At 59.1% G+C, this 27,753-nt stretch overlaps 3 protein-coding genes across 5 annotated transcripts; all 3 read left to right on the top strand.

Annotated features, from left to right (window-relative positions):
• Positions 1-899: 899 nt before the first annotated feature.
• Positions 900-6,249, top strand: NTN5 (netrin 5; the record flags this gene model as incomplete). The annotated part of the gene is made up of 6 exons (XM_081107346.1): positions 900-1,527; positions 4,461-4,649; positions 4,763-4,912; positions 5,319-5,372; positions 5,577-5,657; positions 5,891-6,249. 6 exons carry the CDS (start codon positions 900-902, stop codon positions 6,247-6,249), a joined length of 1,461 nt encoding a protein of 486 aa, XP_080963472.1.
• A 9,277-nt stretch (positions 6,250-15,526) lies between these two features.
• Positions 15,527-21,314, top strand: CA11 (carbonic anhydrase 11). 2 transcript variants are annotated; one of them, XM_081106914.1, is made up of 9 exons: positions 15,527-16,135; positions 16,223-16,297; positions 17,291-17,403; positions 18,812-18,997; positions 19,193-19,288; positions 19,475-19,547; positions 19,870-20,024; positions 20,230-20,395; positions 21,186-21,314. In XM_081106914.1, exons 1-9 carry the CDS (start codon positions 16,069-16,071, stop codon positions 21,209-21,211), a joined length of 957 nt encoding a protein of 318 aa, XP_080963040.1. In that variant the 5' UTR covers positions 15,527-16,068; the 3' UTR covers positions 21,212-21,314. The 2 variants fall into 2 exon arrangements, with proteins under 2 accessions (XP_080963040.1, XP_080963039.1); XM_081106913.1 differs by having other exon boundaries at positions 17,261-17,403.
• Positions 21,315-22,213: 899 nt separating this feature from the next.
• Positions 22,214-27,705, top strand: DBP (D-box binding PAR bZIP transcription factor). Of its 2 annotated transcripts, XM_081106915.1 has the most exons (4): positions 22,214-22,483; positions 23,436-23,846; positions 25,449-25,660; positions 27,204-27,705. In XM_081106915.1, exons 1-4 carry the CDS (start codon positions 22,345-22,347, stop codon positions 27,417-27,419), a joined length of 978 nt encoding a protein of 325 aa, XP_080963041.1. In that variant the 5' UTR covers positions 22,214-22,344; the 3' UTR covers positions 27,420-27,705. The 2 variants fall into 2 exon arrangements, with proteins under 2 accessions (XP_080963041.1, XP_080963042.1); XM_081106916.1 differs by lacking the exons at positions 22,214-22,483; positions 23,436-23,846 and adding an exon at positions 23,936-24,775.
• Positions 27,706-27,753: the final 48 nt, after the last annotated feature.

The following is a 27,753-nucleotide window of genomic DNA, read 5'->3' as shown; positions in this document are numbered from 1 at the left end:
GCCCTCAGCACGGTTCTCTGGGCTGGCACCTGGGGGGAAAGGGTTAAGGGCCGTGGAGGCTGGGGGTGGGTGGCGGGGAGGCCCAGTGGTTTGGCGATAATCCCCTCCGTGCCCCGGGTGTGGAGAACAAGGTTAGGGCACCACGTGGGAAAGGGCCTCACTCTGATCCCTGTGGGCCGGGGTCTGGCCTCCAGCTTCTGATCGCCCGCCCGCCCGCCCGCCCGCACCTTCCCTCCTCCCCTTCCCACCGCCAGGCCTGGCCGGGTCTGCTGGGCTGTCTGTGCTCTGGATTCCAGATGCCTCAGCCGCAGCCTGTCTGCCTGTCTGTCCCAGCCCGTGGGCGCCCTGGGCCCTGCCCGACTCCCCGTGGACGCTGGCTGCCCGGGCCTCCCGGCCTCCCCTCGGTGCCTGTGTCTCTCCGCGGCTTGCTCTCCTCTCGTCTGTCTCTGCGGCTGTGCCCTGGCCCGTGGTCTAGTCCTTTGTCTTGGAGCTTCATCCATTTCTAAACGCCCCTCCCCGGCCCAGCTCTGACCCACTACCCTGATCTGATGCCCTCCCTCAGGCTCGCCACCTGCCCCCCTCCCCCCGTGCCCTCTCCCCAGGGCCCCTGCCCCCCGACACTGACAGATCACTCTGGGGTGTTAAGCTACGGATTAGTTCAGGCAAAATTCTCGATTTTGCTTGCGTTCTTTCCCCTTCGGGCTGTGTAAACAGTAATTCTCCCCAGATGGAACTATTTTCCTCGCTTAGAGCAGCCGGGAGGGGCTCGGGCAGGGCTGGGTGGAATGCCGGGGTCTCGGGGGGCCTGAGGGAGCTGGTGGAGGCTGACACTTGAGGACAGCCGGAGGCTCCCAGCCTGGCCCCTCCTGTCCTCCCCAGGTACTTGCCCTGCTGGGACCATGTCCGTGACCTTCGCCCTCTTGCTCCTCCTGAGCCAGGCCACCTCAGACCCCTGCTACCACCCGGGGGGCCGCCCCCGCTTCTGCCTCCCACCCGTGACCCAGCTGGCTGGCGTGGCGGCCTCCTGCCCCCAGGCCTGCACCCTCTCCACAGGGGCCGAGGGCAGCAGGGCGGCCTGCAATGGCAGCCTGACCCTGGCCCTGGGGGGCTCCTTCCTCCTGGCGTCCGTCAGCCTGCGCTTCTGCACCCCAGGACCCCCAGCCCTGGTCGTGTCGGCCGCCTGGGCCACGGGGGGCCCCTGGAGATCGCTGTGGCGCAGACCCGCCTGGCCTGGCGCCTTGGGGGGCCCCGAAAAAGTGACCTTCCGTGCCCCACCAGGCTCTAAGGCCAGCGTGGTGGCCAGTCACCTCCGGGTGGAGTTTGGGGGCCGGGCAGGGCTGGCAGCAGCTGGAGTGAGAGGACGCTGCCAGTGCCACGGCCACGCCGCCCGATGTGCTGCCCGTGCCCGGCCCCCCCGCTGCCGCTGCCGCCACCACACCACCGGCCCCGGGTGCGAGAGCTGCCGCCCATCCCACCGAGACTGGCCCTGGCGGCCTGCCACACCCTGGCACCCCCACCCTTGCCTACGTGAGTCCTGGGCCCGCTCTCCCCAACCTCACCCACCACCAGGCCCACGGTCCCTCGTCCCTAAGGGGCAGGATGCGCTCCCGCCCCAGAGCTGCCTGCTCCTTGCTTCTCCCCTCTCTGTTCTCCAGCTGGGGGTCCCCTCTTCATCTCCCCCCACAGCCTCCCGCTGCCTGCCTCGCTTCTCTGCTGCCTACCTGCCCAATAGGGGCTCCTGCTCTCCTTGATCCTCGATCACAATGATAATGATAATGACACGAATAAACACCCAGCCCAGGGCCTGGCTTGCTGCAGGGGTTCCGATAGCACCTACTGCAGCTGGCCCTTTCCTGACGCGTTCATTGTGCAGCTGTCACCCGCTACGTGCCAGGCAGGCACTGTCATCAGGCCCATCTTACAGATGAGGAGGCTGAGGCTAGAGTTGGGAAGTCCCTTGCGCAAGGACACACAGCCAGTAAGTGGCCGGGCCAGAAGCTGGGCTGGGGGTCTTGGCTTGTCCCTGCCAAGCTCCTGTCCGGCACTGTCACACTGTGTTCTCGGGCAGCAGACAGGACTCGCATTCCGGCTCCCCTGGTGTGATCCTCGCAAGTGGCCTAACCTCTCTCTGCCTCCGTTTCCCACCTGTAAAGTGGGGGCAGTAACAGTATCTCCTTTACGGGCGGCAGTGAAACTTCAACGAGCTCATTCATATACCGGGAGTCCTTAGAGCAGGGGTGGGGAACGTCCGGCCCTCGGGCCACCTAAGGCCTGAGAAATCATTGGGTCTGGCCCTGCCAAGGCATCAGGGATGAGTTCACTGAATGTCTGCCAACTATAGCAGGCTGGTTTTTAAGTCGGTAATATCGCATGGCCCGCGAATGATGTTACACATATCCAGTGGCCCTTGGCAGAAGAAAGGGCCCCCACCCCTGCCTTGGAGTAAAGCCTCCTGGGGCACCTGGCACCAAGGAAGAGCTTGCGGGGTCTCTGTCAATGCTGCCATCCCCCAGACACGGAGGCGAGGCCTGCCCGCATCCATCACCTGCCCTAAGTCTCACTGCCAGCAAGTGCAGCCCCCAGCGCTCCCCAGGCCTGGCCCCTGGCCCCTGGCCCCTGGCCCGCTCAGCGCCTTCTCCCGCCTGGTGCTCCCAGACTGCAGCTCTGAGTCTGGCCCCCCCTCCCCCTTCCCTGCAGAAGCCCCTCCTCAGAGACAGCCCCCCTGCTCCTCCCACCTCCAGCTGGCAGCCCTTGCTAGCTGTCTGAGGCCCTGGGAGGTGACCCCACTCCACTGAGAGATACACACAGAGGCACAAAGACACACACACACTCACTCCAATTCCCTGAACGTCCCTCCCTCTACCTCCCACGTGCTTTGCCCTTTTCACCCTCTATTTCTTCCTGCAATGACTGACCTACAGACTGTCCATTGTCCTCAGCTCCCACTCTATCCTCATCCTAACGGGGGTCCTCCTTGACCCTCTGCCCCCACCACCTCAGGGCCTCTGTTCAGTGGATCCATTCCCACCAGCCAGATCTGAGGGAGGGAGGGGAGACTAACTTGGCCTGGGGGTGCAGCGGGGCTCATCCTGGGCCTGGGAAGAACCTGGGAGCAGGCGGAGGCTGTCCCTCTGCGAATCACACCCCCTTCCCCTCCACCACCCCCCACACCAGGCTGAGCAGGGCACTGCCCTCTGCACCTGAGTACGAGACCAACTGTTGTGACGGAGAAGGGTCCAGACAGGATGGGCTCACTCCTGTGGTGAAGCTCCAGGCTTCCCGGAAGTGGTGGCCCGAACCCCTTCCCCACCTGAGTTCTCCCCAGGGGAGTGAGGTGATGCGATCACCCTCTCGTCAGAAAGGACCCAAAGGAAACTAACTGCCCGATGACCAACTGAGATCCCCACCGAGCAGGGGGGAAACCGAGGCTCAGAGAGGCAGCGTCAGCTCCCCAAGAACACACAGACACCCCGGCTCCCCGATGACCTTCCCACTGTCCCTCTGGGTCTCGGACTTGCCAGCCCAGCCTCTCCACCCTCCTGGCGTCCACAGCCCCTTCGACCGCTCCGGGGAGTGGTCCTCGGACCCCCACATCAGCATCGCACTTTGGGATGTTTGCTAGAAATACAGACCCCTGGGCCCAGCAGAAGCCCCGGGGCTGGGCCCTGGAATCTGCATTGTTCATTTTCACCGTCTCACCCGGGAATCCTGATCAACAGTAAGATTTGAGAGCCACTGCCTTCGGACACCTGATCAGGGCTCCCGGGTCAATGTCCACAGTCCTCACAGAATCCTGTGACCTATGTAGGAGCCCGAAGGCCTGGGTTCCAATCCTGCCCCCGACCGCCCCTTAGCTGAGTTACCTTGGGCAGGTGCCCTCACCTCTCTGTGCCTCAGTTGTCACATCTGTAAAATGGGGATGGTGATAGCGCCGGCCTCACAGAGCTGCCGCGAGAATGCCACACACCTGGCACCTGGCAGCTGGCACCTGGCACGCGGAAGCTCTCAACGGGCAGGTACATGCGGTGTGTCAGGCCCTGAGTTAAGCACTTTATATCTATTAGGTTTCATTTAAACTGCACGAAGCAGGTATTGTAAGTGTCATTTTTCAGCAAAGGCAGCCGAGCTACAAAAAGGAGAAGTCAAATAAATGCCCAAGGAACACAGTGGGACATGAACACGTAGGGTCTGACTCCATAGCCCATGCCCAGAGCTGCCACTCTGTAAGGCCCCTGGTTTCACACCATCGAGGTTCATCAGTCCCCTGGGGCTTACCCGGCTCCGGAGCCCCCATTTTAAAGACGAGAATAAAGAGGTTCTGAGACCCAGGCTTAACCAGGTACCCCCACCAGGCAGTCCCTCTTACGCTGTAGCCTCAGTCAGTATCCCGAGGGCAGTGGGAGAAAACTGGGGACAGGGAACAGAAAGCCTGGGTCTGACGGGCCCCATCTCGCTCCCAGCCTGTTCCTGCAACCAGCACGCCCGCCGCTGCAGGTTCAACTCGGAGCTGTTCAGGCTGTCGGGAGGCCGGAGTGGCGGCGTCTGCGAGCGATGCCGCCACCACACGGCTGGGCGGCACTGCCACTACTGCCAGCCAGGGTTCTGGAGGGACCCTGACCAGCCTATCACCAGCCGTAAGGCCTGCAGGGGTGAGTGCAGACCGAAGCCCAGCCTCGGCGGGTCTGAGGCCGGAGGGGCTGGGGAACAGAGAGGGAGCGTCTAGGGCCCAGACACCCACATCCTAGATCCTCTCTTCACACAGCCTGCCAGTGCCACCCTATTGGGGCGACGGGCGGCACCTGCAACCAGACCAGCGGGCAATGTTCCTGCAAGATCGGGGTCACCGGCCTGACGTGCAGCCGCTGTGGCCCTGGCTACCAGCAGAGCCGCTCCCCCCGGATGCCCTGCCAGCGTGAGTCCTGAGAGGCCACCGTCCTGCGTGGGGTTGGAAGGAGACATCACAGATCTCCAGTGGACAAAGCAGGACGAGGGCTGGGTCCTGGGATGGGGGCGAGAGGCAGGAGGCCGGACTCTGGGTTCCGGGGGGAAATAGGGACTGAAAGTCCAGCCTCCTCGGTCGGTCTCAGGGTCTCAGTGTCGGAGAGGAAAAGGCTGGGGGCCTGGACTCCTCCATCTGAGGGGGGCGGGGCTGGGGGTGCAGATTCCTGGGTCTGAAGGAAGAAGGTCCGGAGAGAAGGGCAAAGGGCGCTTGCCCTCTTATGCCTGAACAGCTGGACTCCTAGGGGGTGGGGTGGGGTGGGGATGGGGGTCAAGTGGGGCAGGAACTAAGGTCAAATTTCTCCTCCGGTCTCTCCTAGGAATCCCAGAGGCAACAACCACCCTGGCGACGACCTCCAGTGCTTACGGCTCCGGTAAGACAGGCGGGCGTGGAGACCCCCACCAGCAAGAGGGGCTGATGGGGCTCCCCAGTGGGGACACGGGGGTGGCCCATTGAGCTCAGTCCCGGGGTCTGAGCACCCCAGCTGCCCATCAAGATGGAATGCGGGGCTGGGCAGGGACAGAAGGCTGTGGTCCCGGCCTCGGGAGCCCACGGCAGACAGCCCGACCCTCCCCAGACCCTCAGTGCCACAACTACTGCAATGTCTCGGGCACCAGGGTACACATGAGCCTGCGGAGGTTCTGCCAACAGGACTACGGTGAGTGATGGGGAGAAAAGGGCCTGCGGCTGCAGAGGGGCCCGGATGACACGCCAGCCCTGTCTCCTCTTTCCCTCTGTTCCTGGCCTCGGCCCCATCCCCACAGAGACGCACCCTTCCTGATGTGACCCCGGAAGCCCACCCTCAGGTCCCCGCCCCTCCCCATCAGAACCGACCCCCGGGGCCCTGGAGGCTCCCCCACCACCCAGGCCTGACATCTCTCCGCCGCGCAGTTCTCCACGCGCAGGTGCGGGCGGCAGAGGCGGAGGCGGCGGGCCAGGCCTGGCAGCGGCTGGCCCTGCACGTGCTGGCCGTGTACAAGCAGCGGGCGCGGCAGCCCGTGCGCCGCGGCGGCCAGGAGGCCTGGGTGCCCGGCGCCGACCTGGCCTGTGGCTGCCTCCGCCTGCAGCCCGGCTCCCACTACCTGGTGCTGGGCAGCGCGGCGGGCAGCCCCGACCCCGCGCGCCTGGTCCTCGACCGCCACGGCCTCGCGCTTCCCTGGAGGCCGCGCTGGGCCGGGCCGCTGCGGCGGCTGCAGCGGGAGGAGCGAGCAGGCGGCTGCCGCGCCCTGCAGCCTCCAGCCCCGGCCTAGCGCCCCGGAAGCGGCGGCCTCGAAAGCCAACGGGTGCGCTAAGAAGAGCCCGGGAGCAGAGCCTTTTACCTCGCCGGAGAGGGTCCCTGAGCCAATCAGACCTCGCGGTGCCTCTGACGTCACTGGCCGGCGCCGGCGCCGTGCAGGCGCGGAGGCCTCTTCACCCAAGGCCGCAAACGGGACCTTTGGTGCTCCGGCTGGACTTTTGGCCTGAGTCCCGTGAAACTTGTCTCCTCAATAAAGTCTTAAATCTTGAGGGATGTTGGCTGCAGACCCCTGATCGGTGCCGGGATGGGATCTGAGGGGCAAATGAAGTAGGCGTCGAGTAGAGCTGCGGGGCCCAGAGATGGCTGCCGCTCCCTGAGAAAACAGCCAATCCAATGAAAGAGATGATATGACGTCACTAAGTGCTAGGCAGATTGTGTTGCCTAAGAATTGGGTAAAAGCGAGGGGGTGGGGACAGTGGCTGGAAAAGGCGGGAATGTGTCTTTTCAGGATAGCCTGACAGCTTTCCGGAAAGTTCCAGATTTAGGAACTTTCCGTTCCAGAAGGATCTCAAGATGGTTTCTGAGAAGGGAATAAAAAGACTCTGAGTAAATACCCAACAATGGTTCTGAGTGGGGTCCACCACATCTGGAAGCATAGACTAAGGCCCAGTGGTTCTCAACCTGTGGGTCGCGACCCCTTTGGCGGTCAAACGACCCTTTCACAGGGGTCGCCTAAGCCCATCCTGCATATCAGATATTTACATGATGATTCATCACAGTGGCAACATTACAGTTATGAAGTATCAACGAAAATAATTTTATGGCCGAAACCGGTTTGGCTCAGTGGATAGAGCATCGGCCTGCGGACTGAAGGGTCCCGGGTTCGATTCCGGTCAAGGGCATGTACCTGGGTTGCGGGCACATCCCCAGTGGGAGATGTGCAGGAGGCAGCTGATCGATGTTTCTCTCTCATGGATGTTCCTAACTCTCTGTCTCTCTTCCTTCCTCTCTGTAAAAAATCAATAAAATATATTTTAAAAAAAAAGAAAAAAAAAAGAAAATAATTTTATGGTTGGGGGTCACAACATGAGGAACTGTATTTAAAGGGCCAGAAGGTTGAGAACCACTGGCTAAGCCCTTTCCCCGAGAGAATAGCCAATTGCAAGCCACAGAGTAGTATGACATCACTTGGTGCTAAGCAGAATTCCATCCTACCCAACAACTGGGTACCTACAGGCCACAGGGATGGGGTTTAAAAGGCCGGACACAGTAAATACGATGGAATGGAAGGTTGTCATGGCCTAGGATCTTCTCTGCCACCCTGACCTCTGCCCCCTGCACGTAAAGTCAACAACACAATTTCCATTTGGGTGACCTTTGCAGGAAAGCCACTAAGAGAGTCCTTTGAGGAAGTCTCAGAAGAAGGGATATGACTTAAAGCCCATTTGGGCTTAGGGAACAACCCTGTTCCTTCCTTGAGAGAAAGTGGCCTCTCAGCCAATGGGGAGCTAGGGTGGGCCATAGTGTTATAGAGAGAATGGGTCCTCCAGCAATAAATGTCCGGGGTATGCTCCTGACAAGACTGAAAAAGACAGGACACAGCCTCCAGGAGGACACTGATCCCCAAGCTACCGATAATCTGTACCAATAATAGCCTAGGTGGTCATCATGCCCTCACGTCACAAGATGGCTGCGTGAGGCCTGGGGTTCCTGTGGCTCCGTGCAGCGTGGAGGAGGCAGGTCACAGTGGAGGAGGTGGGTCGTGGCAGGGGAGGGCAGTTGTGGGCGATCAGGCTGGCAGGCTGAGCGGCACTCCCCCCTGTGGGAGCACACTGACCAGCAGGGGGCAGGTCCTGCATTGAGCATCTGCCCCCTGGTGGTCAGTGCACGTCATAGCGACTGGTCGTTCTGCCATTCGGTCGATTTGCATATTAGCCTTCTATTATACAGGATAGTTGTCTTTCTTTCTTTTTTTTTTTTTTTAACCATTTCTCCATCTCTTCCACTAGAATGTGAACCCCATGGGAGCAGGGATTTTGATTTGTTCATGGCTGTATCCCTGGTATCTAGAAAGGTGCATGACACATGGTATATGCTCAATGAATACTTATTGAGAAACATCAATGAATGGTCTAATTTGCAACCCAGATGAACCTGAAGTGATGCCTCAAACATCTGTAGTGTTAGGAGTCATAGTAAACCCCAAGTAACTGTGGCTTAAACAAGACAGAAATTTACTTCTCTCTTGCATAGCAGAGGTTTGGAGATCGTCAAGCCACCAAGAACTCACTATCTTTCCTCTCCACCATCTTCAGAATGGCCCTTGTCTTCGCGGCCCAAGATGACAGAGAGTGCTCCCGCCATCATGTCTGTATCCTTGCAGCAGAAGGAAGGAAGGAAAATAAATAAAAGGCCAACACAGCTGATTTATAATGATATTTTCCAAAAGCAGCTACACCATCCCTCTGTTCTCATTGTCCAGAAGTTAGTCACATGACCAGACCTAGCTGCAAGAGAGGATGGAAACATAGACCCCAATGCTGGGCTCTCTTGGACCCGGCTAAATAGGCTGTTTCGATAACAAGGAAAGAGAAAAGAAAGGATATTTGGAAAAAATTAGCTTACCAGGTTTATGTCAGGCCCTCAACCAATCAGAATCCAGAATATACTACAACATCATGGGGTGCTAGGCAGAACAGTTTTTGGCGTTTGCGCAAGGGGTGGGGGAGGGGGCGGGAAGAGAGGCTAAATAAATATTTGTTGAATAAATAGGCAGGTCTTATTATTTTTCACATTATACAGATGAAGGACTTGCGGTACCCAGGGGGACTCCACCTTGAGATGAGGGCAGGGATTCAAACCCTGGTGTGTTTGGCCAGAATTATTATTATTATTTTTAGATAAATTTTTAAAAAAATGTTATTGATTTCAGAGAGGAAGGGAGAGGGAGAGAGAGATAGAAACATCAATGATGAGCGAGAATCATTGATTGGCTGCCTCCTGCACGCCCCACACTGGGGATGGAGCCCACAACCTGGGCATGTGCCCTGACCGGGAATCGAACCTTAACCTCCTAGTTCAGTGATGGTGAACCTATGACACGCATGTCAGAGGTGACACGCGAACTCATTTTTTTGGTTGATTTTTCTTTGTTAAATGGCATTTAAATACATAAAATAAGTGTCAAAAATATAAATCTTTGTTTTACTATGGCTGCAAAGATCAAAAAATTTCTATATGTGACACGGCACCAGAGTTAAGTTAGGGTTTTTCAAAATGCTGACACGCCGAGCTCAAAAGGTTCGCCATCACTGTCTAGTAACTAGACAGGGGTGGGCAAACTTTTTGACTGGAGCGCCACAATGGGTTCTTAAACTGGACCGGAGGGCCGGAACAAAAGCATGGATGGAGTGTTTGTGTGAACTAATATAAATTCAAAGTAAACATCATTACATAAAAGGGTATGGTCTTTTTTTTTTGTTTGTTTTATTCATTTCAAACAGGCCAGATCCGGCCCACGGGCCATAGTTTGCCCACGGCTGGTCTAGTTCATAGGTCCATACTCAACCACTGAGCCACGCCGGCCAAGCTTGGCCAGAATTCTTTTTTTAAAAAAATATATTTTTTATTGTTGATAGTATTACAGATATTTCCCCCTCCCCCCCTCCCCCCACCTCCCTTGGCGAGAATTCCTAACCACCTCTTCAGTGAATCAACCAGCTCAGAGAGGTGAGGGGTCAGCAAGCAGCTGGCACGCAAACTTAGCTGTCTAGAGCTGAGCTGTCCAATACAGTAGCCCCGTTTCAATTCAACGTAACTAAAATGAAATAAAATTTAAAATGTCGTTCCTCGGTCGCATTCGCCACGTTCCAAGTGGCTGGCGATGAGCGGGCTGGGCGGAGCCGAGGCAGGACATTGCCACCATCGCAGGAAGGCTTGTGGGTGGCCTTGCTCTAGAGGCCATGTTCACGACCATCACAGACTCTGGAGCCAGGCTGCCTGGGTTCCCATCCCACCCCTCACTTTGCTCATCTATAAAATGGCGATGATGGTGATCATGACAGGAAGCAACCCACGGGCATATGGTGAGGGTTAGATGAGTTAATAGCGTACGTCATGGGCCTAGAGCAGTGCTTGGTTCAGAGTAAGAGCCTTTTGAGTTTGTTGTTCTTATTTAAACACACAGTGGCCACATCTCTCCCAGAAGAAGAGAGCTCAGGAGGCTAGAACATGATGGAGAAGAACAAGGAAAGAGGGTGGAAGAGGCCAGGGGGGTGGCTGTGGGAACCACCCAGGCCTGAACAGCCTGGCCCTCCTGCCTCCCACCCAGGGGCTGGGAAGGTGGGAGATGAAAGTGAGGAGCAGGCGAGCCCCATATGTTCCTCGGGACCCAAACTTTGTTCCCAGCACCCGAGACGAATAGGCGTGAAAACCACATCTGGGACCCACTTCCGGCCTGGCCATTCCCTCGGGCACCGCGCCCAGCCTGTCTGCGCACTGTAACGGAGGCGGCACAGGTGGCGGCCTGAGCGCAGAGGAGGCCCCTGCCCACCTCAGCACGGCCAGTGGCTTCCTGCAAGGGCAGGCTCCCAGGTGCAGCCAAGTCTGGGAGGCATTTGCCCAGCAGGGAACTGGGAAGAGCAGTTAGAGGCAACCATTTCTGCAGAGGCCCCGAGGCCAAGGGGCCTGGTATGGCAAAAGGGGAGAGATGAGGCTGGGAACTGGGGGTGTCCAGATCGGGGCGGGGGGCTCTAGGCCCAGGCTGAGGGCCTGGGCTTTTCCTCAGGGGCACTGGGGAGCCATGGGGCGTCTCTGAGCAGGGGCGGGGCAGAGTCAGCTGTGTAAGAAAGTGATACGGACAGTCACTGACGTGGATCAGCTCACTGGAGAGCCCAGGGAAGGCCTTGAACCCAGCCTGGAGGTCAGGGAACTCCCCTCAGAGCAGGTGACATCTCAGGTAGGCCTTGAAGGACAGGAGGAGGATTTGGTCTTGCCTGGAAAGGCTTAGGGTGGGAACTTTGTCCAGCACCCTTGGAGCTATGGGGTAGCTATGGCTAGGGAGAGGCAGGCTCAACCCTAGATGTATAAAGACCACTCTGGCCCTGACTGGTTTGGCTCAGTGGCTAGAGCATTGGCCTGCGGACTGAAGGGTCCCAGGTTCGATTCTGGTCAAGGACACATGCCTGGGTTGCAGGCTCGATCCCCGGCGGGGGGCATGTGGCAGGCGGCCGATCAGTGGCTCCCTCTCATCATTGATGTTTCTCTCTCTCTCTCTCTCTCTCTCTCTCTCTCTCTCTCTCTCCCTTCCTCTCTGAAATCAATAAAGGTATACTTAAAAAAAAAAAAGAAAAAAAAAAAGAGCACTCTGGGGTCTGTGGAGGGTAGACTGGACGGCGAGGGAGCCTGGAAGGGGAGTGAATTGTAGGCAGACCCTGTTTTCATGCACTGTCAGTTCACCGTCTCTCCCTCTCCTCTCTGGTTCCTTCATTGTCTCTGCCTCTGAGAAAGTCCATGTTTTTCTTATTTTCTCCCATCCCTGGGGTCGGCTGCTGTAAAAAATTACCACAAACGGTGTCGCTTAAAATAACAGACATTTATTCTCTCACAGTCCTGGAGGCCAGAAGTCCCAAACCCAGGAGTTGGCAGGGCCAGAGCCCGTCCGAAGGCCCTATGGGCCTCCTTGCATCTCCCAGCTTCTGGTAGCTCCCGGCGTCCCTTGGCTCGTGGCCGCATCACCCAGACCGTCCTCACGTCACTGGCTCTGTCTCCAATCCCCTTCTGCCTTTCTCTTAGGAGGACCCTTGTGACTGGATTCAGGGTCCACCTGGGTAATGCAGGATGAGCTCATCTCAAGGTCATTAACTTAATTACAGCTGCAAAGACCCTTTGCCAAATAAGGTCCATTCACAGGTTATAGGTGGACGTATCTTTTGGGGGGAGGGGGTTTGCCCATTCAGCCCACTGCAGCCCATTCAAGTCACATCCCTCTCTGAGCCTCGGTGTCCTGTCTGGGTAGTGGGGCTTATACTAGCCCCACCGCGTCGGGCAGCTTTAAGGGTTGAAATGAAGCCTCGGACCGAGTGCGTGGCCCAGCCCCGGGATCTGGGAAACTCGGTCAGGGCGGCTGCCGTTTCTTTCTGGTGGAGAAACGTCTCCTTAGAGCTGGGCACTTCTGTGGGTCTCTTTCTGCCACTTTCCCCAGCTTCTCTGCACATCTGTCTCTGTCATGTTCTCTCCATCCTTCTTTCCCCCGTTTCCCTTCCCTGCTCCGCCCTTGCTAAGTGTAACTGGGCAAGTCCCCGATGACTTGGTTTCCTCATCTGTAAAATGGGCAGCTGTGCGGACTACAGGAGTGGCTCAGAGCCATGCTGTTTTGCCGGGTATGCAGCAGGTGCTGGCTGTTATCATCGTCATTGTCATCACTGTGGTTTCCTGGTCTCGCCTTTTTCCCGTCTCCACAGCGCCCTCTGTCGCTCGGACTTATTTCTGCGTTTCTGAGTACCTGTCTCACCAACCTCCGGGTCTTGAATGGTCTGTCCCTGCCCATGGCTCTGTCTCTCTCCCTCTCCCCACCTGTGAGGGTCTCTAAAGAAGCCCACACAGCCCTAGTCGGTTTGGCTCAGTGGATAGAGCAGTGGTTCTCAGCCTTCCTAATGCCACGACCCTTTAATACAGTTCCTCAGGTTGTGGTGACCCCCAATTTCATTGTTACAAATTGAACATAATGAAAGCATAGTGATTCATCACAAAAACAATATGTAATTATATGTGTGTTTTCCGATGGTCTTAGGCGACCCCTGTGAAAGGGTCGTTTGACCCCCAAAGGGGTTGCGACCCACAGGTTGAGAACCACTGGGACAGAGCATCAGCCTGCCGACTGAAGGGTCCCAGGTTCAATTCCAGACAAGGGCACATGCCCGGGTTTCGGGCTCCATCCCCACTGGGGGGGGGGGTGCAGGAGGCAGCCGATCAATGATTCTCTCTCATCATTGATGTTTCTACCTCTCTCTCTCTTGCTTCCTCTCTGAAATCAATAAAAGAAATATATATATATATATTTTTAAAATATATTTTATTGATTTTTTACAGAGAGGAAGGGAGAGAGATAGAGAGTTAGAAACACTGATGAGAGAGAAACATTGATCAGCTGCCTCCTGCACATCTCCCACTGGGGATGTGCCCGCAACCCAGGTACATGCCCTTGACCAGAATCGAACCTGGGACCCTTGAGTCTGCAGGCCGACACTCTATCCACTGAGCCAATCCGGTTTCGGCAATTTTTTTAAAAAAGAAGCCCACATATTTTTAGACTCTTCCTTCCAGAGGAGTCTACTCTCGTCCCCTCTGAGTGTGGGTGGGACTCAGTGACTTTTTTCCCATGAAGGAGACTTTTTTAAAAAACATATTTTTATTGATTTCAGAGAGGAAGGGAGAGGGAGAGAAGCATCGATGATGAGAGAGGATCATTGATGGGCTGCCTCCTGCACGCCCCCTACTGGGGATGGAGCCTGCTACCCGGGCATATGCGCTGACCGGAATCGAACCATCAAACCATGACCTCCTGGTTCATAGGTCGATGCTCAACCACCGAGCCACGCCGGCTGGGCTGTGTGTGACTTTGGAGATCAGGTCACACAAAACATCTCTCCCCCCCACCCCCACCCCCCATGGCTCACCCTGGGGAGCTGGCAGCCATGTGGTGAGGACGCTCACGCAGCCCTATAGAATGGCCCCTGTGAAGAGGAGCTGAGGCCTGGGGCCCAGGCCGTGTGGAAGAGCTTGGACGTGGACCTTCCAGCTCCAGTCAGGCCTTCAGGCGCCTGCAGCCCAGCCCACAGCCCGACTGCACCCGCCAGAGACGCCCTGGCCGGGACCACCCGGCGAGACTGCTCCCAGGTTCCCCACCCTCGGGAACTGTTAGACGATGACGAATGTTTGTTGCTTTAAGCCAGCAGATTTGGGGGGTGATCCGTTATGTGACCATGGATGACTGATATACACCTTTCTTTCTGGCGTTTTCTCTGTCTCGCTCCATCTCTGCTCTTTCTGGGTGTCTCCGCCTCCTCCACCTCTGGGCCCTTAAACGTCCATTTCTTTCTTTTTTTTAAATTTTTTTTTTTTAACGTCCATTTCCAGTTCTCCATCTCTGATGCCTCCTTCTGCTCCCCTGAGGCCCGTTTGTCTGTCCCATCCCCAGGCCCCGCTCCCTCTCTCTCTGGGTCGCAGCCTCCGCCTCCCGGTCCTCCCTGTTGAGATCTTTCTCTGCACGAGTGTCTCACCTCTGGCCCTGGACCGAGGTTTTTTATTTCCCTGTCTCTCTTCAGTGCTTGCTCTGCCCTCTGTCTCCCCATCTCTTTTCTGCTTCTGCCTCCGCCCACCCCCTCCTGCCTGGCGGCTGGTGTTTCCCTCTCTGCCCCGCCGGGGTCCCCCTGCTCTGTCTCTAACTGTATCTCCACGTCTCTCCGTGTCTGTGTCCTTTCTTCGCCTCCATCGGTCTCTCTCATTCCTCTCCCCTCATTCTGCCTCTGTCTCTCTCCATCTTTAATCCGCTCGCTCAGCGAGTGTCCCTGTCTCTCGCCCTCCCCGCTCTAGCCTGCCATCTCCCTCCGACCGCCTCTCCGCCTCTATCTGGGCTCCCCTTCCCTCCCGCAGCCTCCGCATTCCCCCTTCCCTCCCCGGCCTCCCCTGATCCTCCTCCCCCTCCCCTCCCCCTCCCCCTCCCCCTCCCTCTTCCCCTCCTCCTCCTCCTCCCCTCCCCTCCTCCCCCCTCCCCTCCCCTCCTCTCCCTCTCCAGGTCTCTGCCTCCCCCTCCTGGTCAGCGGCCCTCACCGCACCCCAGTGTCTCCCAGGGGATCCCCGGCCGGGTTAAGGCAGCCCCTGGCGGAGGCCGGAGGGGAGCCCTGGGCGGGGGCTCAGACGCTGGGTGCGGGCTCCAGCCGGTGTCTCCGAGAGCGGGGGCACCCCGATCCTCCGGGGCCAGGGCGCTGAGCACGCCCACGGGGGGCCTCTCCCAGCTCCACCTTAAGCGCCCCCCTTCCCCCTTCTGCGGAGGACCGGAACGGCCAGCTCCGGCCCCAGGTGTCCGGGCCACCCCCCCCACCCCCCACCCCCATCCCCGGCCCCAGCGACCCCTGGAGGCACCCTGCCCCTTGGGCGTATCACACACACACACACACACACACACACACACACACACGCACACCCCTACCTGCCCGAGGCGTGTTCGCTGCTGTGAGAGCACCCGCCCCGCAACAACCACAAAAAAAAAAAAAAAAAAATTAAATAACGCCGAGAAAGGGAGGGGGAGGAGGGAGGAAGGGACAAGAGAGAAGAGAGAGACAGAGAGACAGAAGAGGCAGGAGAGGGGGAGGAGGGGGAGAGAGAAGCTTGCAGGGGGGAGGGAGGAGGTGAAGAGGGGGAGAAGGGAAGAGGAGGCAGGGGGAGAGGGAGGAGGAGGAGGAGGTGAGAGGAGGATGGGGACATGGAGTTAGGTGGCCTGGGGGAGCTTCATGAAAAGAGCCAAGAGGGGGTGTGGGTTAGAAAGCGAGAGGCAACCTCAGGCAGAAGCAGAAGGCAGAGAGCGGGGTAGAGAGATCGGGAGGCGGCGGGAGGCTGGAGGGTTGGCGGAAGGAGGAGAGACACAGAGGGGAGGAGAGGAGTGGGTTTGGGGGCCTCCGTCCCTGGCTGGCTTGGCATTTGGGGGTCCGGGACTCCCTGTGGGGAGAAGAGGGAGGCTGGAGGTCCTGGAGGGACAGGGTCCCGCCGACAAGAGAGGGAAGAGCCGAGAGAGGGGCCGGGCGCTGGGCAGGGGTCGCCCAGAGGCCTCCCGGGGATGGGCGGTGCGGCCAGTCTGAGCGCCCCCCGAGCGCTGGTACTCTGGGCTGCCCTGGGGGCGGCAGGTAAGGCCTGGGGTCGGGGCAAGAGCCCCGAAGGGAGGGGCGGGGCGGGGGTGCCAAGGAGAGGGGTTCAGGCGGCTCTCTCCGCAGCTCACATCGGACCCGCACCTGACCCCGAGGACTGGTGGAGCTACAAGGAGAATCTCCAGGGAAACTTCGTGCCAGGTGCAGCCAGGGAGGGGGCCCAGCATCCTTCCTGGGACCCGGAACCCTCTCCTCCCTGGGAGTCCCAGCCCCTCCCTTCCTCCCCCAGGAGCCCAGCCCAGCCTCGGAACCCCAGTGGCTCACCATGGGACATTATACATGCGCATTTCAAGTAGTGAGTGGGAGTGAGTGGAAGGAGAGCGTGTGGGGGTGGAAGAGTGAGTGTGTGTGTGTGTGTGTGTGTGTGTGTGTGCAGGGGAAGAGGCAGGCAGGTCCTGGCTCCCGCTGGCAATCAGAGGTTCAGTGCCCCCCTCCCCTGCCGGGTCCAGCCCTCTCTTGCAACTCCTCTCCCCGGTACATTATTACCCAGCTGTGCGGCAGGGGAGAAGGAAGGAACTACAACTCCCATAGGCACGGGGGGCAGTCTGGCATTGGACGAATAGGCTGGCAGCCCTAGAGCCTGCTGGGAGTTGTAGTTCCTTCTCCCAATGACTTCATTTAAGATAGGTTTGATCAAGGAGAGGATTGGAGGTGTTAGAGCAGCGGTTCTCAACCTGTGGGTCGTGACCCCTTTGGGGGTCGAACGACCCTTTCACAGGGGTCGCCTAAGACCATCGGAAAACACATGTATAATGACACATTGTTTTGGTGATGAATCACTATGCTTTCATTATGTTCAATCTGTAACAATGAAATTGGGGGTCACCACAACATGAGGAACTGTATCAAAGGGTCGCGGCATTAGGAAGGTTGAGAACCACTGTTTAGGGGGTCTTAAGAAACTCCTCCAGGATTCTTCTAGGACCCAGGATTCTGGATCCCAGCTCCCTTCTCCCTCAGACCCAGGAGTGCAGATTCCTAGGCCTTCCTCTCCTGGGATCCAGGAGCCCAGACCGCGGCCTTCTCAGCAGATGCCAACATTGGGATCCAGTCCCCATTTCTGACTCCCTTTCCTCCCTGCCCTGCCCCTGCCCCTGCCCCCAGGGCCTCCCTTCTGGGGCCTGGTGAACGCAGCCTGGAGTCTGTGTGCAGTGGGGAAACGGCAGAGCCCCGTGGATGTGGAGCTGAAGAGGGTTCTGTATGACCCCTTCCTGCCCCCACTGAGGCTCAGCACTGGGGGAGAGAAGGTAAGGGGCCTGGTGGGAGGGGTTGCCAAATCCACAGCGGTGGGTGTGCATGGAGGCGGGGGTGGGACACTGAGGTGGGAGGCCGGCCTTGGGGAAGAAGGGGTACACCTGGGCGGAGAGGCCCCTTCCACCCTAAAATGGATCACCTGTTCTTTTCTCCCCACACAGGGCTAGCTAGCCTCCCCATCTCTGTAGAAGCATCGGTAAAACAGGTTTCCTGTGCCAGGCATTGACCTAAAAGCTTGTTAAACCCTCTAATCCTCACAGCAACCCCATGATATAGGTGCTGCTATCCTTATTTTACCGATGCACAAACTGAGGCACAGAGAGGTTAAGTTATTTGCCTGAGGTCACACAGCTAGAGTGCCAGCACTGGGATTCAAACCCAGGCAGCCTTGTCCCAGAAATCGACGCATGCCTCTTGCCCACTTTGCAACACCGTCTCTTATAAAGGCCAGCACCGTTCTTCGCTCACCTGCCCCAGCTAAAAGCCTCAGGGCCATTTCCCATCCTGTTCTCTCCTTCATTCCCATTTCCACTGTGTCCTTTCAGTCTCCCTGCTGAATAGCATTCAAAGCTTTTCACTTCTTGTCGCCTCCGCTGCCCCCACCAATGTCTTGCAGCTGGACGGGTGCCCTGGCCTCCTTGCTGGCCTACCTCTCTGCCTCCTGCAATCCATTCTCCACCCCACAGCTAGAGAGATGTTTAAAAACACAAACCAGATCATACCTCCCCTGTTCAAAATCCTTCTATCAGCATAAGTAATAATATATAAAATATATAATGCCCCACCTAGCTCTCATCACCATTCTCTCCTTTGCTCATGGCTGTAGGCCCACCGGTCTCTTCGCTGTCACAAAAATAGTCCACCTCCGGGCCTTTGCACTTGCTGTTCCCTCTTCCTGGAACGCCCTTCTCGCTGCTCTTTGCAATGAACCCCTACTGCCTTTTCAGGTCTCCATTCAAGTATCACCTCCTCATGGAAGCCTTACCAGACACCGCCCTGCCCCTCCCCCCCCACGCCCACCTAGGCCAGATTTCCCATTATACTTTCCCAGCACGAGAACAGGATGTAATTAATTAAGCAGTTACTCCTGTGAAATCAGTATTTGTTGTCTGTCTCTGCCCAGTCAGAACATAAGCTCCATGAGGCCCAGGAGTTTTTGTCTGCTTGTTCATCGTTCTCTTCCTGGCATCCATGGCACATAGCAGTAACTCAATAAATCTTTAATTAAGCAAATTCACCAACACTGAGCGCCTACCACGGACCAGCACACAGCCTGGAAAGTCGTAGGGGCTCAAACTATGCTGAATGGTTAAGTGATTGTCGGAAGCAGGAAATGTAGGAGCGGAAATGGGGGGCAAGAGATCTCTCTGTGTCCCATGTCGTCTTCCGTCTCTCCCACAGCTCCGGGGAACCCTGTACAATACCGGTCGCCACGTGTCCTTCTTGCCTGCACCCCGGCCCGTGGTCAATGTGTCTGGGGGTCCCCTCCTTTATAGCCACCGACTCAGTGAACTGCGGCTGCTATTTGGAGCACGTGATGGAGCAGGCTCTGAACATCAGATCAACCACCAGGGCTTCTCTGCTGAGGTGCTGGCCACCGACCTCTGACCCTTGCCCTGAGTCACCCTCACCCTCTCCTTGCCTCACCACATCCTCCCTACCGACCTGCCCCCCCCCCCGCACTAATCCTTAACCTGACTTGGGACCCCCCAAAGGCCCAGAGCTGCACCCATTCTCTCCTCCTTCTGCTGGGGAACCCCACTCCCTGCGTTGCCCTCCCAGGTGCAGCTCATCCACTTCAACCAAGAACTTTATGGGAACCTCAGTGCTGCCTCCCGGGGCCCCAATGGCTTGGCCATTCTCAGCCTCTTTGTCAATGTGAGTCCAGGCAAGATTCGGAGGGAGGGAGGGAGGGAGAGAGGGAGGGAGGGGCTGGGCACCTGGAACCTGGGGTCTGAGGAAGAGGGAGGCTGGGGGCCCAGACTCCTGGGTATTGGGGGAGGAAGGGCTGGAGGGCTTGGACTTCTGGGTTCCTACCTCCTCACCTCACGTACCCCCACACAGGTGGCTGGCAGCTCAAACCCATTCCTCAGCCGCCTCCTTAACCGTGATACCATCACCCGAATCTCCTACAAGAGTAAGTCCGTGGTGCATTAGTGGGGGTGTGCACATGATGGGGAGCTCAAGTGGGGAACCCTCTTTTTAAAACAAAAATTTTTATTGATTTCAGAGGGGAAGGGAAAGGGAGAGAGAGATAGAAACATCAACGATGAGAGAGAATCATCGATCGGCTGCCTCCTGCACGCCCCACACTGGGGACCAAGCCTGCAACCCAGGCATGTGGCCCCGACCAGAATCGAACCCGGGACCCCTCAGTCCGTAGGCTGGTGCTCTATCCACTGAGCCAAACCAGCCAGGGCTGGGGAACCCTTCTTCACTCCGGCATAATATGCCCACAGATGATGCCTACTTTCTCCAAGACCTGAGCCTGGAGCTCCTGTTCCCGGAATCCTTCGGCTTCATCACCTATCAGGGCTCTCTCAGCACCCCACCCTGCTCTGAGACTGTCACCTGGATCCTCATTGACCGGGTCCTGAATATCACGTCCCTCCAGGTGACCCTCTAGCCACCCTCCTTCCCGAGGTTGACTGGAAACTCCAGGGGGTCAGAGGGTCAGATGACACTTGGTGCTGGGGTGGAGCTGAGCCAGGCCCCTCCGATCGGCTCCCAGGGGCGGGGCTTCCCGTGTGACGTCACCAGGACCCTTCCCCCTGGTGGATTCACTCCCCGTTTCCTACTCCTCTCCCCTCTCTTGGCAGATGCACTCCCTGAGACTCCTGAGCCAGAATCCTCCATCCCAGATCTTCCAGAGCCTCAGCGGTAACGGCCGGCCCCTGCAGCCCTTGGCCCATAGGGCCTTGAGGGGCAACAGGGACCCCCGGCACCCCGAGAGGCGCTGCCGAGGCCCCAACTACCGCCTGCATGGTATGGACCAATCTGCACCCCCACCCACCACCACCACCACCACGTCTTGGTCTGACCCGCCTATGTGTCTCCCTACGGTGTGTCAATATGATAAAGTCCTACCCTCCTCTGCTGCTTCCGTATGGTCCAGCCTCCTGAGTTCTCGCTCGCTCTTACTCCCTCCTCCCTGTGTGTCCACGTGCTACAGTCCAGCTCCCTACCATACACCATTGCCGGTCCATGATTTGTCTTTCCTCTCCGCTGCTTGTAACGTGCAACTTGGTATATAACCCGACACCCCTGGCTGCTTTGTGGTACGGTTACCTATGGGTCTGTGGGTTCCTCTTCCAAAGCGGTGGAATCCGGACCCACTTCCGGTTCCCACGTGGTGTAAACCCCAAGCTGTTCCATAATCTGACAGCTCCCCCCCACCCTTTCCTGAGAGTCAATATGGTTCAACCCCCTTCCCTTCCGACTTCCTCCGCTCCCTTCAGCCCTGAGATCTAAACCGCCACCTCTCTGGCTTCTCAACATGGTACAGTCCAGGGGGTCCCCCCCCGCCCCCCCTTCAGGAATACCATCTGGTAGTTCAGCCTGATGCTGACACTGAGCGTCCCCATGCCACCCTCCTGCCGCCTCGCTGCGGCTCCGCCGACTGCCGGGCCATGTCTACCAGCTTCTCCACCTGGTACCTTCCGGTCCCCCCTTCTCAGCCTCCCGGTGGTAGAGCCCGACCGGCCCCGGCCCCTGCACAGCCCCGGCGACTGTGCCCCGCAACTAACGTCCTCCATCGGTATCGTCTGTCTTGCAGTGGATGGTGCCCCCCACGGTCGCTGAGGCTCCCCACCGAGGATTGCGCCTGCCCTTCCCAACCCTACCCAAGAGGGGAGGGGAGTCACCCCCAAAACAAAGCTATTAAAGGGACAGAATACTTCCTGTTTCTCAGTGGTCTGATTCGAGGCGCGGCCGGGGGTTGGAGAATAGCCCCCTTCTTCTAGAAACCCATCTCCCGTCTTCCTGAACCCCACTATTCGGGTTTTTTACTTCCTAATTCCCAAAACAATCGTTTGGATATGCGGCTCCATTAAGCGGCGCCTCTCCCACCCGCCCCCACCCCGTACCCACTCCGCGGGTCAGGCAGCACGCGCAGAGCCATGTGCTTCCTCCTCCTGCCTGTCTCATTGGCTCGAACTGGGTCACGGTCCCGCCCCCAGCGCCGTCTCCCATTGGCCAAATGTAGGTCAGGGTCCCGCCTCCCACGAAAAGGCGGGGCAACTTCACGCCCCGAGCCCCTCCCGTATCCCGGGCCTTGGCGGAACCACAGCTCCCATTGGCTGAGCGTGCCGAGGGGTAGGGACGCGATTGGCCCGTGCTTTCAGCCCGAGGGAGGCACGCGGCTGGGGTGCATGGCCCCAGAGACGGGCGGGGCCGGGCGGGCGCGGGCGGGGGCCGAGAGGAGGGGTGCTCGCTGTGGCGTCGGGTGTTTTGGTTTGGCTTTTTTTTTTTTTTTTTTCCGCGAAAGAAGTTTGCTTTGGCCACGCCTCAAGGCTGCCGCCTCCTCCTGCCCCCTCCCCCGCCCCTCTGCGCTCACCTCTTGGTGCAGATTGCAAAGCGCCTTCCGCTGAGAGAGCTGCAGATTTTGCAAGAGCCAGGCTCGCCCACCTTATGGAAGGAGCGCCTTGAGTCCCCTTCAGCCCTCCGTTGCAAGGAGCTGGCCGTCGGATTTGATCCTCCCCTCACCCAGACTGCATGGTCTCCCGGGACCCTCTAGAGTTGCACGTTTCTGCAGCGAGGACTGCAAATCCCCGTCGCGCCTAGGATTTGCACTGTTCTGGATACTGGAATTTTGCAAGCTACGCTCGCCCGCCCCTGGGCAAGACACTCGCCCGAACCACAGGACGGTACCGCTGACGGCAGGCCAGCTCTTCGCCTCTCCATGAGCCCGTAAGCCTGCGGGCAGGTGCCCGGCGATGGCGCGGCCCGTGAGCGACAGGACCCCGGCCCCCCTGCTGCTGGGCGGCCCGGCCGGGGCCCCCCCGGGCGGGGGAGCGCTGCTTGGGCTGCGGAGCCTTCTGCAAGGGACCAGCAAGCCCAAAGAACCAGCCAGCTGTGAGTTCTAGCCCCCACCTCGCCCAACTCAGACACCCTTCTCCTTTAGGGACTCAGGTGCTGGAGGAGGAGGGGGGTCCACAGCTACCTTCTCCGTGCGGGGAATCCATCCTCCCAACCTTTACCCATGTCACTTAAGGTGTTTAGGTCCTCAGATCTTTCAGGACCCACGACCCAAAAGTCCCGGCTCCCAAGCCCGTCTACCGCGAGGACCCAGGAGTCTAGGCCTCCCCCGCACCCCCGACCCCCAGTGTCCTCCTCCGGGAGGGCCCAGGAACCTAGGCCCTAACCCCCTGTTCCTTTGGGTTCCGAGAGTCTGGACCCCTGAGGTCCAGGGAGGAGAGAGGGGGTGTGTCTGATGCTCACACGGTAGTGACACGGGCTTGGGCGGGGCCTCCTGGGGTCACATGGAGCCTAGGGATGAGGAATGTGCCCCAGGAATAGAGCCCCTTCCTGTCCCTTGCGGAGTGTGGGGGTAGGGAGAGGGGGTACAGGGCGCGGGGGGGGGGTGTCGGGTAGGTTACAGAGGAATCACAGAGCTGTCTTTCTTCTCTCACCTGCCCAACCCTCCCCTACCTCTGTCGGAACTTCCGTCCCTCTTCTACGTCTGCCCCTTCCCGGGTCTCTGTCCCCATCTCTCTCTGCATCTCTGGGTCCCTGTCCCCCCTCTTTCTGAGTTTCTATCCCTCTCTCGATCTCTGTCCCCCTCCCCGCTGTGGACCTGCGGCCCCCGTCCCTGACCTTTCCCTGTGGGTCTCTGTCCCTCCCTGGGTCTCTGTCCCCACCTCTTTCTGGGTCCTTGCCCTCCGTCTCCGGTCTCTCTGCAACCCCGTCTGGGGTCCCCCCTTTCTCTGGATCTCGGTCGTGTGGGTCTCTGACGCGGGGCCTCTTCTGCATCCCTATCTTCCTCTCCCCCCTTCCCCGGACCCTGCCCTGTCTTCCTGGCCCCCAGGTCTCCTGAAGGAAAAGGAGCGCAAGGCGGCTCTGCCCGCAGCCACGGTTCCCGGGCCGGGCCTGGAGACGGCGGGCCCGGCGGATGCCCCCGCGGCGGCGGCGGCGGGCGGCGGGTCCCCCCGGGGACGCCCAGCGGCCGCTCCGGGCCCGAGTCTGTTGGCGCCGCTGCTGTGGGAGCGGACGCTGCCGTTCGGCGACGTGGAGTACGTGGACCTGGACGCCTTCCTGCTGGAGCACGGGCTCCCCCCCAGCCCGCCGCCCCACGGCGGCCCGTCGCCGGCACCCTCGCCGGTGCGCACGCCCGCACCCTCCCCCGGACCCGGCTCCTGCGGCTCGGCTTCCCCTCGCTCCTCGCCGGGGCACGCCCCCGCCCGGGCCGCCCTCGGGGCCGCCGGCGGCCACCGCGCAGGTGCAGCGGAGGGGGCGGGGCCTGGGTGGGCGAGGCTTCGTCGACAGGGGGCGGGGCTTCGTCGACAGGGGGCGGGGCTGTGGACACCCGGCGCCGGTCGGTGGGACCCGGGCCGCGCTCCTGGATTCGGAGTCCTACCTAGTTGAGAGATGCGGGGAGAAGAATCGGATTTTGTGTCCCCTAGGGGGTCAAGGGCTGGGTCTCCGGGACCCATAAGAGAGGAGGGACTTGGGGCCCCAAATTCCAGGAAGTCTGCCCAGTGGGGCGATAGTGTGGATTTCTCTGTGGGGCGCCGGGAGAGGTGGAGCCGGGACTGGGGAGCCCACAACACCGGAGTTATTTAGTGAGAAGTGGACTGTACCCCCATATTCCGGGCCCGGAATGGGTGGAACTGGGATCGGACCTAACTTCTAGACCCTCTACTGGGGAGAAGGCGAGGGCTGGGCACAGACTTCGTTTCCCTACACATAAGGGACTGTCAGCCTGGTTTCGGGGTCCCCCCCATTGGAAAGGGCCTAGGGCCCCGGGTCCTGCACTCCAGAGGGGAGAAGGCCGAGGAACTTCATTCCAGGTCTCCCATGGAGGCGAGGGCTGAGCTTCTTATATTCCTGGAAAAGGGGGGGGGGCGGGATTGCAGAATCGTGTGCACCCCAGTGGCGAGGGGATTAGGGCGCAGGGGAGAAGGTCGAGGGGGCCGGTTTTCCCGTGTTTCCCAGAGAGCAGGGGGGACTGAATCCTCGGAGGTTGAGAAGTTCGAGCCGAGAGACCCGAAGGAGCGAGAGGAAAGGGGTGCTCCCTCTGGCATCTTGGGGTCTCCAGGGTCGGGCAGCCGGTCGGTCGGTCGGGGAATCCCGGACACACCTGCCACGGGTCCAACCTCCGGGCAGAGCCAGGGCCCTCCCCCTGCCAGCCGCACACTCCCGCGCCACGTGAGTCCTCTCCTAACCTCCTCCGTGCTCCGCGCACGCGCGGTCACGCGCGAGGGGGCGGGGCTTGGGGAACGTGAGGGAGCCCCGGCGGCTGGCGGGGTGCGGAGGAAGCAGGCGCCCGCACGTGACTCGGCCCTGAACCGGTGTCCTCGGCTGACCCCGCTCGCTCGCTCTTAAAGGCGCAGGCCACCTGCTCCCCCTTGAGCCAACCTCCTGGGATCTCGGAGCCCTTTCTGCTTCCCTTCCCTAACGCCTGGGAGCTAATTGTTCTTTGAGAGGCTCTTGGGGTCTTTTCGGTGCCTTGGATTCCATTTTTCCCGGACAGGTCTAGGCATTGGCCAGGGATTTGGGAAGGATTCAGGCTGGCGGATGGGGAAGAAACTAACACGGACTCTGAAGGTTTTAGCAGCAATAGCCCAGGCTCAAGTATAACTTAGGGCAAGTTAAGTAACGATTGGGCCTCAGTTTCCCTGTTTGTAAAAGTGGAGTTGGTTTCATTATTTCTAAGCCTCCTTATGGCTTAGGGAACCTTCCTATTTATATTAGGATTGATGCCTGGCGAGCTATGGTAGCCTTCCTTGTGGTGGATATGATACCTGCCTGGAGGGTAGCATCTGGGAACCTCCTTCCCAAAATCACTACGCACTCAGGGGATACATTTTATTTCCCAAAGGCCTGACCTCTCGGGACACACCCAGCCCTGTGGACCCAGATACCGTGGAGGTGCTGATGACCTTTGAACCTGACCCTGCTGACTTAGCCCTGTCAAGCATTCCCGGCCATGAGACCTTTGACCCTCGGAGACATCGGTTCTCAGAGGAGGAACTTAAGCCCCAGCCCATCATGAAGAAGGCGAGGAAGATCCAGGTGCCAGAGGAGCAGAAGGTGAGCACCGCCGGATGTAGGACGCGGGCTTGGCCAGCACAGCCCCCACCGCCAGGGTCCCTCACACTCAGGATTAACTCTCCGGTTCTCCTGCAGCCCAGGGCCAGTCCTCCTTGGCCACGGGATGCAAGGGGGCAAAGTGTTGGGCTTGAGATTTATGAAGATGGCGTAATTAGGGAACACAGACGTAGCCAGCCCTGCTGGACCCAGTTGTACAGATTTGGACCCAAACCTTTAGGTGGGGCAGGCAGGCTTCAGGCTGCTGGGCTCAGTTGCTGAGGACAGCATTTTTCAGCAGTGGGTTATCAGCCTGTCTCTCATCAGCCAGCCAGGCGAGGGCTTGTCTCTTGATCTCTGATTTGAGGCATCCTTTGGTGTGATTGCATCTGCCTAGGATGCAGACTTTGTCAGCTCTCTAGGCCTCATTTCCTGGGTCTGAGCTGCCTCGTTGGCGAGAGGCCTCAGGTTCTGATTGTCAGCCAGGACCACATTCCGATTTGGGTGCTCTGGGCAGTGACTCATCTTTCTAGCATTCTATCTCTTCCAGTTCTGGGGTCTCCCCCAACGGGAGGTGTCTGGGCTTCTCTCACAAGACTTGGCCCTGCCTTCATGTAAGACACCACTGCTCGAAGCAGCTAGGACGGGCCCACAAGCCCGATCCAGAGCAGTGTTTCTCCTGCCACGGGGTCCTGTTGCTAGGGACTGGATTTGCCCTAGCACGCAGGAACTCGGCTTTAATTAAATGGGGGTCAGGGGGCATGTTTCAGAACTCTGGGTGCTCCTTGGCAGTGAGGAGGAGCCCGCCTTTGCAACCCAATTCTAGGGCTGAAGACCCCTGGGCATAGTCTGTGGGGAGGGCTCAGCATAGCTCCCTCACTAAAGCACAACTGGGACCTGCTGGGTGGGGGAGAGAGGGCGCAACTCCCTGGCTTATTTCTATTCAAGGCCAGTTCAGAGACCAGCTGCAGTCTTTGGGACCACTTAGACTTTACTTTTGTCTGATGAGGAGGGATGAAGTTGCCTTGGCAACCAGGGCCAAAGGGACCAGCTTCCGGGAGGACTTTATCAAATCCCGGCACTGGGGAGGCTGGACTTTCCTTAGCAACCAGGATCTGGAAAGGTGATGTATAGGGCAGTGCTTTTCACCCGGATCTCACACCCTGAAAGCCCTGTTGCTAGGGAACAAGCATCCTTAGCAACCAGGAGCTAACTGTAGCCCTTTGTCAAGTGAGGAGGGTGGCGTCTGCTTTGCACTCTGGAGACTTGAGGCCCAGTTGTTGGGGGTGGGAGGCCTCTCATGCCCTAGCCTTCGCTAGGGTCCCGCTCTCCTTAGCAACCAGGGCCCGAGAAGGGCAGACCCTTGGATACCCGTCTCGGGGGGGACCCGGTGTCCTTGAGACCCCACTGCCGGGCAAGCAGCAGCCGGGAAGTTCCTTTAGATCCCCTCAGGTCCTTGAAGGAACAAGCAAAGCTGCTGCTCCCTTCTTCTTCCGCCGTGGCCGGGCCCCTCTGGACCAGTGCTTCTCCACCTCTGCACCCCCAGGACGAGAAGTACTGGAGTCGGCGGTACAAGAATAACGAGGCAGCCAAGCGGTCCCGCGACGCCCGGCGGCTTAAGGAGAACCAGATATCGGTGCGGGCGGCCTTCCTGGAGAAGGAGAACGCCCTGCTGAGGCAGGAGGTGGTGGCCGTGCGCCAGGAGCTGTCCCACTACCGGGCCGTGCTGTCCCGCTACCAGGCCCAGCACGGAGCCCTTTGAGGCCGCGCCCCCCGCCCCCCCACCCGGCGGAGCTCTCCTCCGCCTCACTCAGACTTGCGCCCTGACACCCCCTCTCCTCCCCATCCTGTGGTCCACGGGCCGGCCAGCTGGGTGCCCCAGGGACGTGATGATGCAGATAAATACATTTATATTTTTAAGAAAAAGCGAGCCTCCCCCCTCCCTCGCGGGGGCGGGGAGGGTCCTCTGTGTGTGCCTCCGGCACGTCGGGGACCCCACCCTCCCACCGCCTCCGTTAACACTATCCTGAATAAATCTTGATAACCCCAGAGCCAGCTGTCGTGGGGAGGAGGCAGCTCCCTGGCCCCGGGGCCAG

This window comes from Myotis nattereri (genome assembly GCF_964212035.1).
Source record: "Myotis nattereri genome assembly, chromosome: 15".
NCBI lineage: Eukaryota > Metazoa > Chordata > Mammalia > Chiroptera > Vespertilionidae > Myotis > Myotis nattereri.
Note: the sequence above shows the minus strand (reverse complement) of the source record. Positions and strands in the feature narration are given on the sequence as shown.